Below are 17,117 nucleotides of genomic sequence, written 5' to 3'. Positions count from 1 at the left end.
GACGATCCCCAACCAGACAGATCAAACGGAGTAATGGCACAAATATTCATTATAATAATAATAGCGTTAAAATTATATAAATAAACACAGAAATTTTTAGGGCTGGCATGCAACATAATAATTAAATCACAAAAGACACCTTGATGGCTTAAAAATAACATTGCCGCCTAGCAACGAAGGTCGGCAGCCATAACGATACGTAAATGATATCGGCCCTAAAATTGAACCACGAGGATTCTAAACGCTAAATAATGAATATTCACAATAACAAATAATATTTAATAATACACATAGTAACACCGCGAGTGAAACTAAAAGCTCTCAAAAACAGGAGTACCAACTGTAGTGAAATCAAGCAAGATCGATATGAACGAAGAGAATAAACTCCTATAATATAAATATTAAACGATCTAGGTTGCTCAAAACACAGTAAAACCAAGCTTGGTACTTAACTTAGACGGTGTCTCCTGGGAAACCGACGAAGAAGCCATAATCCAATGGAAAATAATCCAAAACGAGAGCACAACAAAAATGCGGGTTACTGCACAAGGCGTGCTAAAAGGAGTTGGGTTCTGAGCGGATGCATTGTTAGTAGTACCGAGTGAGGTTGAACGGCTCTCCTCTATTGGGGTTTCTGTCGTGGATGAATCTAAATAGTGCGGGACCTCTGGATTATACGCCCAATTTTATACCGACACCAATAGGTGAGCGAGCTAGTTAACCTAGCACTCCTTTACATTTTTTCTCTGGTATATTTAGCAGTAAATTACCTAGGAATAAGTGCTAAATGGAGCTTATTCACTGGGCGGCACAGGTTCGAGCCCAGAAATAGCATCATATCCGGGGGAGGACAAGAAGATCCACTCCTCTTCGTAGGTTCTCGTCTGTCACCCACCACTGGAGGTCCGTCCGTTCCGCAGGTCCCATAGGGATCATGAAGTCCGGGGAATCGTAACCTTGATTCCACCGGGACTTGATTCGCCATTGGAGGGATCTCATCCTGAGGCCACTGTTGGGAACTAGACGAGCCAAAGATGAGAGGTGACCGAGGAGACGTAACCACGATTGGGCTGGAATCTCTTCTCGTCTGAGAAAAGGGCTTGCGACCTTCCTCAGCCTTGCTATCCTGTCGTCTGATGGGAAGGCTTTGTGGAGATTGGTGTCTATAATCATGCCTTGGTATACCAGTCTTTGAGTAGGAAGCAGAGAGGACTTCTCGAGATTTACCATGATCCCCAGATCCTGGCAAAGTCCCAGAAGTTGGTCTCGGTGTTGAAGAAGGGATGACGCCGAGTCTGCTTGGATCAGCCAGTTGTCCAGATAACGGAGGAGACGGATGCCGATCCTGATGCTCACGAAGATATTAGGGTGAACACTCTGGTGAAAACCTGTGGTGCTGTGGAGAGACCGAAACACAGCACCTTGAACTGGTACTCCTTATTGTGTAGGCTGAATCTTAAGTACTTCCTTGAAGACGGATGGACTGGGATCTGGAAGTACGCGTCCTTCAGATCCAGTGTACACATGAAGTCTTGTGGTCTCACTGCAAGTCTGACTGTGTCTGCGGTTTCCATGCTGAATGGAGTTTGTTTGACAAACTTGTTCAGAGCCGAGAGGTCGATGACTGGTCTCCAGCCTCCAGACACTTTCTTTACAAGAAAGAGTTGACTGAAGAAGCCTGGAGACCCGTCGAGGACCTCTTGGGGAGCGCCCTTCTTCAACATGGTCTGGACTTCTGCCCGAAGGGCCTGCCCCCTTGCTGATCCCATAGCAAGGGAGCTCAATGACACTGGATTCGTCGTCAGGGAAGGTAGAGATGTTGTGAACGGGACGCGATATCCCTGACTGATTACGGAAATCGTCCAGGAATCGGCCCCGAGTTGCTGCCACCTGTCTGCGCAACTTTGTAGGCATCCCCCCACTGGTGGACATGCAGGGGGATTGGCAATCCTAGCGTTTGCGGCCTCGGCTGCTCCCTCTAGGCTTTTTACCTCCCCTGGAGGACTTTTTGCCTTTCCTGTCCTTGACAAGAAAGGGCTTAGACACCACTGCCTTCGCTGCCGTTGTCGGTTTCGTGGTCTTGGTAGGACGGGACTGCTGGGGTGCTGGAGGTTTATAGGGCTTGGATGTCAAAACCCTATGTGGGAGGGAGTCTTGGTGGGACTTCCTCCACCTCTCAGCAGCATGTTCCACGTCTTTAGGCTCAAACAAGTTCGTCCCTTCCACGAAAGAATGCCTGAGCCTGTTTATCTCGGTGCTAGGGACCTTCTGATGGAACCTCTCAGCCACCGCATCCCGACGTTTCAGGATGGTGTTCGTCCACAAGTTCGAGACTTGGTGGGCCAGAAACTCGATCGTGCGAGTGCCTGAGAGGAGGAACGTCTCCATAGCTTTCCTGGTACGTTCTTTGGAGAAATCCTCCGAACGTATCAGGATACCTAGGGTCCCTAACCAGATCTCCAGCCATGAAGTGGCTTGCATAGCACACTTCGCAACCTTCTCCTGATTAAGGATCTCAGTCGCCGAGAATGAGACCTGCCGGTTGGAGAGTCTCTCAAGAGGGACTCCCCTGTTAAGCTCTTCCAAAGAATGGTGAAGAGGAAGAGCCAAACAAGGCTCCTCTAAGATCTCGAAGTACCTCTGCTGTACGCGAGGAGGTGGGAGAAGCTTGTTGCTGGCACTGGATCTGTTGGAGCAGGCTAACTCAGAGAGCTGGACCGCGATCTTGTCCCTGGTACTCTTAACCCCCTGAGACCAGGGCAGAGCTGCACTGGCCTTAGAAGGTTTTTGAGTTTCAAATACTCGGTCCAAGACCGTGTCTTTGCCCTCTTGAGATGGAATCTCTGGGTCGGCAAACCACTTGAGAGTCCTCCTAAGAATCAGAACCTGCCAAAATGCATGTTCTGACTCCTGTAGCTCTCCTCCGGATGTCGGACTCGCAGCGAAGTCTCCTGTCCCCAAAGGCTCTTCTTGGGGAGAATCGCAGACGTTCTCCGAGTGACTAGCTGGCTCCGACCTAAGTCTTGTCGAGGATTTTGGCAATGTCTTCGAGTCCTTCGACTCCCTCCTGGGAGGGATGCAGGACTCCAACAACAACGGAGGCAAGTTCTTCTCCGCCCCTACACAGGAAGACTTTTCAGCGCGAGGTGGGGTTTCCCTTATTGGTGCGATGGGGGAATGTCTCACCTCACGTGACTCCCCTGAGGACGGGAAATCCTCATCCGACAGTGAGGGAGAAAAAGTCTGGGGTGGGGAGGGGACCTGCCTCGAGGGCTTACGATGAGACAGCTTAGTTCTTGGAGAAGTCACCGCGTCCGAAACTCCTCTTTTTCTCTTCAGGGGGTTAGATGCAGCCAAGGATTTTTGCCCCAATTCAGAGAACAGGCTTGAGAGCCTGTGTAATCGCTCTGATCAGTGCCCCAAACCATGGTTGCTGGCTGACAGCGACACTCCCTCTGGAGGGACAGGGATCGACCGATCCCTGGGAGGAGTTTCTATAGGGGGGTTCGCCTGAAATGAAAAAGAAGAAGAAATGTTCCTGGACCTTTCTGGAAGCTTCCCTTCCACCGCCGAACGCGCTGTTCTGCGTTTGCGGGGAGGGGAATGTGGCGATGGTCACCTTGCCGGGTATTGGCGCTCGCGCGCTGGAGGGTATTGGCGCTCGCGCGGGGGAGCGTGGTGGTGCTCGCGCGATGGGGAATACCCGGGGTCGCGCGCAGGAGAATGCTGGTGCGCGCAGGAGAATGCTGGTGCGCGCGCGAGCGACTGATGGCATGCGCGCGCGGAGGACTGCTGATGCGAGTGCGTACGATTGCGAAGGGGCGCGCGGGCGCGCAGGTGAGCGAGGGCCTGTAGAAGCGTGCGCGGGAGACACAGGAGAGTGTGAGTGTACAGGAGGCTGACTGTGCGCGCGTGGGCACGCAGGATCAGGTTGTTGAACCCGTGGGCGTGCGGGCAAGAGATCGTGCGCCCCAGAAGATGTCGTGGGGCGGGCGCGCGCGCAGGAGAGATGTCCCTTGCACGCAGGTGCGCAGTCGGAACCTATGTGCGTGGGCGCGTCAGGAACGCGGTGCATAACTGCTGGAGGAGATGGGCGTCGCCGTGCAGGTCGCGCGCGCGTATCCTCATGGGCGCGAGCAGGTGAACGTGCGCGATTGCGAGCTGGCGAGGGATGGCGCGCGAGAGACAGCAGGCGGCGCGTCGGCGAGCGCTGGTGTGTAGGAGAAGCCCTTAGCTTTCCTACAGCTCCCAGATCCGAAGATCGTGGGCGCCCAGGAGAGATGGATGAACGTGGGCGCTGGCGCGCGGGAGAGCTCTGGCGTGCGGGAGAGCTCTGGCGCGTAGGAGATCGTTGGCGCGCAGGAGAGCGCTGGCGTGCTGGCGAGCAGGAGGTTGTTGGCGCGCAGGTGAGCGCTGGCGCGCTACCTCAGGCAAAGCCTTGCGCACAGGAGACCGTTGGCGCGCATGAACATCATGGCGTGTAAGGGACGTATGAGCGCGATAGCGCATACGCCCTTGTTGCCCTGTAATAGGGACCGGTGCCTGACTATCATAGACAGGGTTTGTTGGCACGTAAAGCGCATTAGCTGCCAGGAACGGCGACAGCAGGTCAGCAGGTCTGTCGGGTGGAAGGTTGGCGTGCCCTTTGAAAGGACGACCTTCCACCGAAGGGGATTGTGAACGATCCGCAGAGAGATCCAGGACCGTAGCAGGAACAGTCGGTGAATGCTGACGAGGCTCCTCTGCGGCGGACTGCAACGATGACGATGAACCGAAGAGGCGCCTCCTTACCCCCTTATAAGGAGAAGGAAGGCCTCTCCGGCGAAGAGGAGGGCGAGCCTTGCAACGTATGCGCCCTCTGGGGGCCGTGGGATCAGCAAGCTTACCTTCAGCAGTCCTCCGAAGAGGAGTCTCTGTGAGTGAACTCTCCCGAGGGGAGAATCACCGGCAGGAGAGACTGTTGGACTTAGTTTCTCCCTCGTAGGTTGAGCAGGAACGGGAGAAACTAAGCCTTCAGCTACTGTGGGATGAGAAGAGGCAGAGGTATTAGGAGATACCGCATTGGATACCTGTGACACCACAATGTCGACGATAGACAGAGGATCAACCTCTGCCAAAGTCGGCGATTGCTTGACAGCGGCACCCAACCGGATGATGTCAAGAAGCGCTTCTTTGGAGGGCGAACCCTCAAACCCCAAGGAAGACCAAAGCTGAAATAAATTGGTTAAAGATAAATCCTTACCCGGGGGGGAGAGGTGGAGCTGCCTCGCTAGGGGAGGCAACGCCATCTCTCGAAGCCCGAGTTCGGGAAACAGAACCATGGTCTACGCTACCACTCGACGGTCTCTTGAAAGAGACCGATCGAGCGGGAGCTTCGGAGGAGGTTTGGGCAACGGAAGAAGAGTCCTTGGGATTTTCTCCTTTCAAAGAAAACTTCGAAGGAGAAATATCCCACCTGGACTTCTTCTTACGTCGTCGAGAAAACCTTTCCCACTGGGAGGTAGACCACTCCCTACACTCACCACACCGTTGGCCTCTACAGTAAGGGGAAAAGGTGTGAGGGTCTGTCTCGACCGCCGACATGAATGTTCCACAGGGGCGGTCGGGTAATCCAGGACAGGTGCGCATATTCACAGAGGCCAACTTCACACTCAAATCTGTTAAAGAAAAAGCAAAAAGACATTAATGGCTGCCAAGAGCGAGGCGAGGATGAGAGAGGGCACGTACGTCTACCATCCGAGCCGAGAGCAAAGTGAGCTCAAGCACAGGTGCGTGTGAGGGGGGGTAGCAAGCTACCCTCCCCTACTCCCCGCTAACTAGCGGTGGGGTAGTAAACCCTCGTTAAAATTCTAATGGATCGTCATTTCAGCTATGTCGAAAGTAATACCCCTATTAAATAGCGTGGTTTGTATGTAAGTTACGGAACAAATTAATTTTTTTCCTTTTGTTTCAGTATAAGATACTATAGCACGAATAAGGCAGAATACTGTGTGGTTTTAAAGATAAAATATACTATGAAAAAGGAGAGGAAATTTAAGGAAATCATAACTTGGCGAATGAAAATGTAATGGGAAAACCTAAAATAAAGAGCAATGAAATGCATAATATTACAAACTTGTGAAATGCAGTCAGTTTATCTTTATAATATAAAAGTGCTCCGATCAAGGGACGAAGTATGGTATACTGTACGTGTCAAAATAGGTGAGTGAGCCCTATCAGCAAGCTAGACCGTGCCCACACACGCATGAGACTGGCGGGCCATACTGCCAATCGCGACAGGATGAGAGGACTGGCTTGTCACGCCAGGTTTGTCCATTTTATCTGTCTCACACAAGGCCAATATATCCATCCTATTCCTAAAATACTACCAATCTTACATCTTTTACTCTCTATCGTACTACATCCACGCACATTTAGACACCCCGAAACTAGAGTGCGGGGAGCAGTCACTCTCCCCTAGCTCCTCCTCTTTGATATCTCATAGGAATAGAAATACAGGAGAGGGGGTTCCCAGTCCCCTTGTCTTGTCTCTTTTAGTCGTGTCTCTTTTTGTTGTTATGCCCCTACGGCCTCAGGGGGCATAGTACAGTACTGTATATGATATGTCTGTTCCGTAGGTCCCATTGTGACAGCAGGCGGAGTCATTACTTAAACGTTCTGATCGCTGTTCCCTATCCTCAAAGCTGAAGATAGCTGGTGAGACAAAACTACGACGTCTTACCTCTAACATACACCGACGATCAAACCCTCTTAAAAAAAGTGACAACTTGAAGGGGCGGAGATCTTATAGTCCAAATCCTCACGAGTCAACAATTGAACCCCTTAAACAGAAGTGTCACTTGAACTCTATTATTGAATGCAGGACACCATGTATCACCAATTGAATCCCAGTAACGGAAGTGATACCTTGGAGGGTCTACCGTAGATTGTTGAGTGTATGACGTTTCCCTAAATGTCATAAATGTCTGAAACATGACCAGTCAGTTAGGGAAGGACCATTACACCTGTGGTTTTGTTAATAGTGACCATAGAGGAGACTTACACAGCAGCTCCCTATGGACTTAGCTACTGAGTGACAAACTGACGATCATGCTGTAACACACCACATAGTCTTAAGTTAAACAAAGTAAACCACAGTTCATGCAATCTGCCTAGTAACATAATGATCATTGTCCCCCATCCTAATTAATATGGGAAACTGGAAAATGTTGATTTGCTGCTAATGATTTAACAAATTAGTTTCTAATACTCATTGTACTATAAACATCAAATGCCTCCCATCTACCCCACAATCAATGATCAGAGCAGGAACAGGTCTTCCCAACTCCTGCAGAAGATCAGAAGTGTTGTTATCTGGGGGTGAGACAAGATACTACCCTGTAGGTTGCAGGCAGTGTATCGCACAAGTCACAGGTGTATTTGGATACCGTACATCGCTCTGCTATAATTCTTCAGATCACTCGACTCAAAATTTGAATTGACTGGCAGATCACTCTTGTTGGAACAAGAAGGCGACCAAAACAAACATGGCAGCTTTTGATATACTGTACAGTACATAGAGAATTACTGTATTATGCAATGTTATTATGCTACATATGTCTACCATTTTACTAAATTAATGGAATCATAGACAGTTCTATCATGAACATTGTTTAATCAACTGATGTATGATTATATTTTACATATATCCTGTGTGACTTACTGTTTGTATTATAGATAAGTACAGTACTGTAAATTGATTAGAAGAAAAAATTAAATTATAAGAATGTTGCTACAGCAAGATCCACTGGTAGAAGTTGATTCTGCAGGTGAGTATAGGAAAACTAATATTAAATTCAGAATTACATTTTTCCTTCGCCAGGATGGTTTTATTAAATTTTAATTATTATTATTATTATTATTATTATTATTATTATTATTATTCTTAAAAGTAGTTTAAAAAGATGATGTAAGTTACATTTATAAACTTATGCTCACATGGATTTGTTCTTATTTATCATTGAAATTTAGTTGGATAACTAAATGGAATGTAACCAAACAAACAGATGTAAAATAAAAGGAAAAAGTACACCTAATATGTCTGAATGCCAAAAATATGATGGAAAGAACATTGGGCACTTTATTGATCCTTAGTAATAAGGAACTGAAGATCACAACATCACTAAATGATTTTGTGTTTCAGATTTCTTGAATTCATATTAGTGTGTGGTTTCCTTCCAACCACATTGTTAAATTAAAAGTAAAATTCCTGTAGTAATGATATGTTAAGTACTTTATGCCTTCTGTTTTATTGGGGAGAATGTTACATAATACTGTACCATACTTTAAAGCTTCTCTCTTTTAGTGGTTAAATAATAAATGTAAAATGATGTTACAGTAAGAACATATTGTACCATAAGTTTTCCAATATTTTTTCATTTTGTAACAACTTTCGCCATTTGCACTAATTTATTTTTTCTATACACAGTTGCCGAAAAAAATGCACAGAAGAAAGCTCTGCGGAGAAATTATTCTCTGAATTTCTTACTGATGAAGACAGATTCTTTGAGAAATCTGTTCGTAACACATTATGCCTAGTGAAATGCAAGAAGGATGTTTTTGGGTCCCGCATGGATAGAGTGGCTGAAGGACATGTGGATGAAGACTTTGAAATTCGGAAACCATATGATTATTTACAGCTCTGTTATTATAGGGTAGGTTTGTTGCCAAGTCTAATTTGTCATGATATTACACTTATAACTGGTATTAAATACAGGATGATTATAATTTACAGTAGTATAATTTGTTCCTATGTGAATCATCTCCTCTTACTCCTATTGACGCAAAGGGACTTGGTTAGATTTTGCCAGTTGTCTCTATCTTGAGCTTCTAATTCAATACTTCTCAATTCATCATCTACTTCGCACTTCATAGTTCTATGTGAATACAGTAAAAGTTTCCGTCCCTTTAATTAGGAGAATTGTCTCTGCAAAGCTCGAACTACTATCGAGTCATTAACAAAGTATTTACTGTACTATAGGTAAAACTACAAAATTACAGAGTGGTGAGGGGAGCTATCCATCCACCTGTCTGACTGAGTCAAGCCACTTTTGTTGTTGGCTGCAAGATGAGTGTGTGTGTTTCTGCTCCTTTTCATCGCCCCTTTGATTTTAGTTGTTTTATCTTTCCTTTGGACTTGTACAGTATTACTTATGGACATGTTTTTATGTTGGCCATGGATTTTAATCCTAAGTCTACATCAATATGAAGAAACGTGTTGGCAATGAAGTTAAGACATGTTGGTGGTTCATGTTAGATGTGACTGGATCCTATCTCTGTTTTTGTTTGGGGTATTCTTGTATGTAGGATTCCTGATTCCTATGTGATGAGTTGACTGTGGTCTCTTTCCTTGTGGGTGAGAAGAAAAAGAATAGGGATAAGAACATTCGCTGGCATATTGTGGGGGTTCCTGCCCTTTGTGCTGAACAACCCTTTTTATTCCTTTCTGTCTCTTCCACAACTCGGTCCTTCTCCATCATCTTTGTATATACCTTAGCCTAGGTCTGAAAGGAGTAGATGTACAGAGAAAGGTTACTATAACCCTCTCATGTAGTGTGGCCCCTTTTATGCTGAGGTATTTTCCCCTAATGAGAGTCTGAAATATGTATGAAGAGTTTGTTGCCATTCTTTGTACATTTCAGGTTCACCTTCAGTCAGTGCTTTTAGGGAGAAACTTGCTGTGGCCAGATCATTCTCCTGTAACAGTGACAGTGTTGTGCATTGTAGTGTAGTGCCTCCATTGAATGTAAGTAGTGATCTGTTTTATGGTTCTGGCCGATAAAGCCCCTTACTTCACGTGAGCTCCACCCTCCTCGGATATACAGACTACGACGCCTCTGGGTGCAGTCGTGGAGAGTGCCTGTCTAACAACGGTAGGAGTGAGCTTACTACTTTTTCCCTTCCTCTTCATGCTCTTCCTTCTTTTCTGTGGATGCTGTTTCCCTCAAGAAGAAAAAGAACAAGTTTCATAATAACTGTAGGGGCATTTACTGGAAATCTTGCCAAACATTTTACAACTTGCCTTCTCCTTTGAGAGAGGGTGATGGAGGGGGTTAGTCTACCCAAGCATGGGCCCAGCTTGACAGCTGCCACAATTGCACTATGTGAAAGAGGTTTGTGACCACACTCCTTCACCATTCCCTTAGGGATTTTTTTGACTACTTTTTCATCTTGTGACGCTTCGGTGACATGATTGATTGATTGAGTTTAAGTTTTCTGGTATCCTGACATCTAGGTCATTAATGCCGGGATGTACTGGTTGACCTACTAACTACTCCCCTATTCACCAGAGGGAGCTAATTGTGGTGTAGTGTCTGACTGTATATCGATTGGTGGTGCTAGGGACCTCTTGGTTAATGGGAATCTGGAACGCTGATGTCCCTTCATCGTCTGGCCCCCTTAATTGTGTCCTCAGTGGGATTTTTCGACAGGATCGTACTTACTCTATGGAGCTTGAACAGTTGTCCGCGCGGCTTTTCCTGTTTTCGTTCCCTTTGTAGGATGAAGTGGCTTTGTAGGTTAGAATTCCGGAGGAGATTGATGATACTTGCCTACCTTGCTCACTTAGAAAAAGGAAGTTCTACATCCTGTAAGAGATCTACGCTGCTCTTGTACTGGTTAACCTGTATGACTGTGGACTGAATCCCTGCCTTACCATAGAATAAATATGAAAAGATGCTGCGTTACTACAAATTAAGTGGCTATGGAATTCACCGCCATGTCTTTTTTCCAGGCTTTATCATTGCTTGACCAAGTGGTCAGCTGCAGTAACAGATTATTTTTTTAGTAAGAATAGTGTTTAGCAACCTATGATAACTTGCAACATTTTGCAGGCTGGTTTGTAAGGAGGGAATGCTGTGCAACCTCTGATGACTTGGCAACATTATGTAGGCTGGTTTGTCTGGAGAGAATGCTGCGCAACCTCTGATGATTTGGCAACATTACGCAGACTGGTTTGTCTGGAGGGAATGCTGCGCAACCTCTGATGACTTGGCAACATTATGCGGGCTGGTTTGTATGGAGGGAATGTTGCGCACCCTCTGATGACTTGGCAACATTACGCAGGCTGGTTTGTCTGGGGGGAATGCTGCACAACCTCTGATGACTTGGTAACCTTTCACAGGCTGGTTTGTCTGGAGGGAATGCTGCGCAACCTCTGACAACTTGGCAACATTCTGCAGGCTGGTTTGTCTGGAGGGAATGTTGCGCAACCTCTGATGACCTGGCAACATTACGCAGGCTAGTTTGTCTGGAGGGAATGCTGCACAACCTCTGATGACTTGGTAACATTACGCAGGCTGGTTTGTCTGGAGGGAATGCTGCGCAACCTCTGACGACTTTGCAACATTACGCAGACTGGTTTGTATGTAGGAAATGCTGCGCAACCCTGACAACTTGGCAACATTATGCAGGCAGGGTTGTCTGGAGGGAAAGCTGCGCAACCTCTGACGACTTGGCTACATTACGCTGGATGGTTTGTCTGGAGAGAATGCTGCACAACCTCTAACGACCTGGCAACATTACGCAGGATGGTTTGTGTGGAAAGAATGCTGCGCAACCTCTAACGACCTGGCAACATTACGCAGGATGGTTTATCTGAAGGGAATGCTGCACAACCTCTGATGACTTGGCAACATTCCGCAGGCTGGTTTATCTGGAGGGAATGCTGCACAACCTCTGACTACTTGGCAACATTCCGCAGGCTGGTTTATCTGGAGGGAATGCTGCACAACCTCTGACTACTTGGCAACATTCCGCAGGCTGGTTTATCTGGAGGGAATGCTGCACAACCTCTGACTACTTGGCAACATTCCGCAGGCTGGTTTATCTGGAGGGAATGCTGCGCAACCTCTGACTACTTGTCAACATTCCGCAGGCTAGTTTGTCTGGTGGGAAAGCTGCGCAACCTATGACAACTTGGCAACATTACGCAGGATGGTTTGTATGAAGAGAATGCTGCGCAACCTCTAACAACCTGGCAACATTACGCAGGCTGGTTTGTCTGGAGGGAATGCAGCGCAACCCTGATGACTTGGCAATATTCCGCAGGATGGTTTATCTGAAAGGAATGATGCACTACCTCTGATGACTTGGCAACATTCCGCAGGCTAATTTGTCTGGAGGGAAAGCTGCTCAACCTCTGACGACTTGGTAACATTACGCACGATGGTTTGTCTGGAGAGAATGCTGCGCAACCTCTAACGTCCTAGCAACATTACGCAGGCTGGTTTATCTGAAGGGAATGCTGCGGAACCCTGACGACTTAGCAACATTATGCAGGCTGGTTTGTCTGGAGGGAATGCTGCACAACTTCTGATGACTTGGTAACATTCCACAGGCTGGTTTGTCTGGAGGGAATGCTGCACAACCTCTGACAACTTGGCAACATTCTTTAGGCTGGTTTGTCTGGAGGGAATGCTGCACAACCTTTGATCACTTGGTAACATTGTGCAGGCTGGTTTGTCTGGAGGGAATGCTGCGCAACCTCTAACAACTTGGGAACATTACGCAGACTGGTTTGTATGTAGGGAATGCTGCGCAATCCTGACAACTTCGCAGCCTTATGCAGGCTAGGTTGTCTGGAGGGAATGCTGCACAACCTCTAACGTCCTGGCAACATTACGCAGGCTGGTTTATCTGAAGGGAATGCTGCGGAACCCTGACGACTTAGCAACATTATGCAGGCTGGTTTGTCTGGAGGGAATGCTGCACAACCTCTGATGACTTGGTAACATTCCGCAGGCTGGTTTGTCTGGAGGGAATGCTGCACAACCTCTGACAACTTGGCAACATTCTGTAGGCTGGTTTGTCTGGAGGGAATGCTGCACAACCTCTGACGACTTAGCAATATTCCGCAGGCTAGTTTGTCTGGAGGGAAAGTTGCGCAACCTCTGACGACCTGGCAACATTTTGCAAGCTGGTTTATCTGAAGGGAATGCTGCGCAACCCTGACAACTTGGCAACATTATGCAGGATGGTTTGTCTGGAGGTAATGCTACACAACCCTGATGTCTTGGCAACATCACGCAGGCTGGTTTTTCTGTTGGAAATGCTGCGCAACTTCTGACGACCTGCCAACATTACACAGGCTGGTTTGTCTGGAGGGAATGCTGCGCAACCTGCGATGACTTGGCAACATTACGCAGGCTGGTTTGTCTGGAGGGAATGCTGCACAACCTCTGATGAGTTGGTAACATTCCGCAGGCTGGTTTGTATGTAGGGAATGCTGCACAACCCTGACGACTTGGCAACATTATGCAGGCAGGGTTGTCTGGAGGGAAAGCTGCGCAACCTCTGACGACTTGGCAACATTACGCTGGATGGTTTGTCTGGAGAGAATGCTGCGCAACCTCTAACGACCTGGCAACATTACGCAGGTAGGTTTATCTGAAGGGAATGCTGCACAACTTCTGACGAATTGGCAACCTTCCGCAGACTAGTTTGTATGGAGGGAGAGCTGCGCAACCTCTGACAACTTGACATCATTACACAGGATGGTTTGTCTGGAGAGAATTCTGCGCAGTCTCTAACGACCTGGCAACATTACGCAGGATGGTTTATCTGGAGGGAATGGTGCGTAACCCTGACGACTTGGCAACATTCCGCAGGCTAGTTTGTTTGAAGAGAATGCTGCGCAACCTGTAACGACTTGGCAACATTACGCAGACTGGTTTGTATGGAGGGAATGCTGCGCAACCCTGATGACTTCGCAGCATTATGCAGGCTGGTTTGTCTGGAGGGAATGCTGCACAACCTCTGACGACTTAGCAACATTCCGCAGGCTAATTTGTCTGGAGGGAAAGTTGCGCAACCTCTAACGACAACATTCCACAGGATGGTTTTTCTGTAGGTAATGCTGCACAACCTCTAACAACTTGGCAACATTACGCAGGCTGGTTTGTCTGTAGGGAATGCCGTGCAACCTCTGATGACTTGGCTACGTTATGCATTATGTAGGCTGGTTTGTCTTATTACCTTATTGCCTTATTTTTTGTTTGGGTTCCCCCAGGTCCCTCAGTGTGAGGCACCTCGTATATCCACCAGAGAGTTGCTAATGCATCTTCCGGTGTATTTTGCATCTTCCAGTCTTGGATGGTCTGGGATGCATCTTGGGTATTTATCGAGCTTATTCTTAAACACATCTACGCTCACTCCTGATATGTTTCTTAGATGAGCTGGCAGCACATTAAATAGTCGCTGCATTATCGATGCTGGTGCGTAGTGGATTAATGTCCTGTGCGCCTTTCTTAGTTTACCTGGAATATTTTTTGGCACTATTAATCTACCTCGGCTTGCTCTTTCTGATATTTTAAGCTCCATGATGTTTTCAGTAATTCCTTCTATTTGCTTCCATGCTTGTATTATCATGTAGCGTTCTCCTTTCTAGACTGTATAGTTTTAAAAATTGCAGTCTTTCCCAGTAGTCAAGGTCCTTAACTTCTTCTATTCTAGCAGTATAGGACCTTTGTACACTCTCTATTTGCGCAATATCCTTTTGGTAGTGTGGGTACCATATCACATTGCAGTACTCGAGTGTACTACGTACATAAGTTTTGTAAAGCATAATCATGTGTTCAGCTTTTCTTGTTTTAAAGTGTCTGAATAACATTCCCATTTTTTCTTTACATTTAGCCAACAGTGTTGCTATTTGGTCGTTGCATAACATATTCCTATTTAACATTACACCAAGGTCTTTAATTGCTTCCTTGTTTGTGATTGTCTCATTATTAGGTCCCTTGTATGCATACACCATTCCTTCTCTGTTTTCCATAATTTATTGATTCGAATTTATCGGAGTTAAATACCATCCTATTTATCTCCGCCCATTCATATATTTTGTTTAGATCTCTTTGTAGTGAGTTCCTATCTTCATCACAAGTAATTTCTCTACTTATTCTTGTGTCATCGGCGAAACTTCTCACTACAGAGTTTTCAACATCACAGTCTATGTCTGAGATCATAATAACAAACAGCAGTGCAGCTAATACCGTACCTTGTGGCACACCCGATATTACCTGGGCTTCATCTGATTTCTCGTCATTTGCAACCACTATCTGTTTTCTGTTTTGCAGGAATTCTTTTACCCATTTTCCTATCTTTCCCACAATATTATGCTTTCTCATTTTTTTCTCCAATATGTTATGGTCTACCTTGTCAAAGGCTTTTGCAAAAAGGGAATGCTGCACGACCTCTGATGACTTGGTAACATTCCGTAGGCTGGTTTGTCTGGAGGGAATGCTGCGCAATCTCTAACGACTTGGCAGCATTCTGGAGGCTGGTTTGTCTGAAGGGAATGCTGTACAACCTCTGACGACTTGGCAACATTCTGGAGGCTGGCTTGTCTTGAGGGAATGCTGCACAACCTCTGATGACTTGGTAACATTACGTAGGCTGGTTTGTCTGGAGGGAATGCTGCACATCCTCTGATGACTTGGTAACATTCTACTGGCTGGTTTGTCTGTAGGGAATGCTGCGCAACCTCTGATAACTTGGCAACATTATGCAGGCTGGTTTGTCTGAAGGGAATGCTGTACAACCTCTGACGACTTGGCAACATTCTGGAGGCTGGTTTGTCTGGAGGGAATGCTGCGCAACCTCTAACGACTTGGCAAAATTACGCAGGCTGGTTTGTCTGTAGGGAATGCTGCGCAACCTCTGATAACTTGGCAACATTATGCAGGCTGGTTTGTCTGAAGGGAATGCTGTACAACCTATGACGACTTGGTAACATTCCGCAGGTGGGTTTGTCTGGAGGGAATGCTGCGTAATCTCTAACGACTTAGCAATATTATGCAGGCTGGTTTGTCTGGAGGGAATGTTGTGCAACCTCTCATGACTTGGCAACATTCTGCAGGCTGGTTTGTCTGGAGGGAATGCTGCGCAACCTCTGATGACTTGGCAACATTACGCAGACTTGTTTGTCTGGAGGGAATGCTGCACAACCTCTGATGACTTGGTAATATTCCACAGGCAGGTTTGTCTGAAGGGAGTGCTGCGCAACCTCTGACATTGTGGCAACATTCCGCAGGCTGGTTTGTCTGGATGGAAAGCTGCGGAACCTCTGACGACTTGGCAAAATTACGCAGGCTGGTTTGTCTGGAGCGGATGCTGGTACCTTCTTTGTATACAAAACATTCAGCCAGTGAGTCATCTTTTAGTTGAAAAAAGAAAAATTTACTGTGTTTTCCTCCTATTTTTCTCTTTTGGTTACAAGACTGCGGTAGCTGACATATATGTAACCAATTGTTGCTGAGCTCTCTGTTACTCCCTCTTAATTAAGGGGAAAGCAGTGGAGTGGTGAAAGACGGCCAATAAAAAAACTGGCCATGTCTTCCATCTTGTGTTTGAGGAGAGTACTGGCTACCTTAAGGCCCAGAAGGGCACTCCACCTACTTCTTCCTTGCCAAGTGTGTCGGATGTTTTGTCCCTTTGGAGCCCCTTCCAGGCTCAGTCCAAGAAGGGAGGCAAGGAGAATTGAGAGGAGAGGGATGCTGAGGTAAGTAATCCCCTTCTCCAATTGCCATGAGTAGGAGAATGCTTGTCATGTCATTTAGCAATGTGGAAACGATAAGGGATTGAGCCTCGTGTAGTGAATGTCATCGAGGGCACTCGGGACCCTCTCCAGGACCATCAACCCTCCTCTCACTTGTTCCAATTCTGTCCAGAGCTCCCTTGCATGATCTCGAAAAGCCATGGCTTTGTCAACAGAGATGAGAACAATGTTCATAAAAAACGTGCTGTGTGAGAAGTTGACTGGAGGATTGAGATAGTTTATTAACCTCTCTCCGTTGCACTTCATTTCGTAAAGTTTTCCATCAGAGAGGGAAACTTTAGATTTGAAGGACCCATATTCATGGATGCTGGTCCATCAATACTATTGATTCTTGAAAGTATTGAACCTTTGCTTTGTCCTCAAAAGAGTACTGTAGTGTAAAAGCTCAAAAGTCCTATGCTTTGGCCTGGCTCCTGCTCCACAGGTGTTCACATGAATGTTTACCTTAGTGTTATTTTGGGCCCAATTACACAAGGTTCATTTGCTTAGGTAATCTTGTGTTTAGCTGATCCTCCCGTTACAGTGG

The 17,117-nt window shown here is 46.7% G+C and overlaps 1 protein-coding gene across 2 annotated transcripts in view; it reads left to right on the top strand.

Moving 5' to 3' along the window:
* LOC137632303 (prolyl 3-hydroxylase 1-like) overlaps positions 1-17,117 on the top strand; it is a 254,231-nt gene that overhangs the window by 35,854 nt on the left and 201,260 nt on the right. For both annotated transcript variants that reach the window (XM_068364219.1, XM_068364218.1), the window contains exon 2: positions 8,468-8,693. In XM_068364219.1, the coding sequence (XP_068220320.1) occupies positions 8,468-8,693 (226 nt within the window). The remainder of the gene's footprint in view (positions 1-8,467; positions 8,694-17,117) is intronic.

This window comes from Palaemon carinicauda, chromosome 41, assembly GCF_036898095.1.
Source record: "Palaemon carinicauda isolate YSFRI2023 chromosome 41, ASM3689809v2, whole genome shotgun sequence".
NCBI lineage: Eukaryota > Metazoa > Arthropoda > Malacostraca > Decapoda > Palaemonidae > Palaemon > Palaemon carinicauda.
This window is presented reverse-complemented; position numbering and strand designations above follow the sequence as displayed.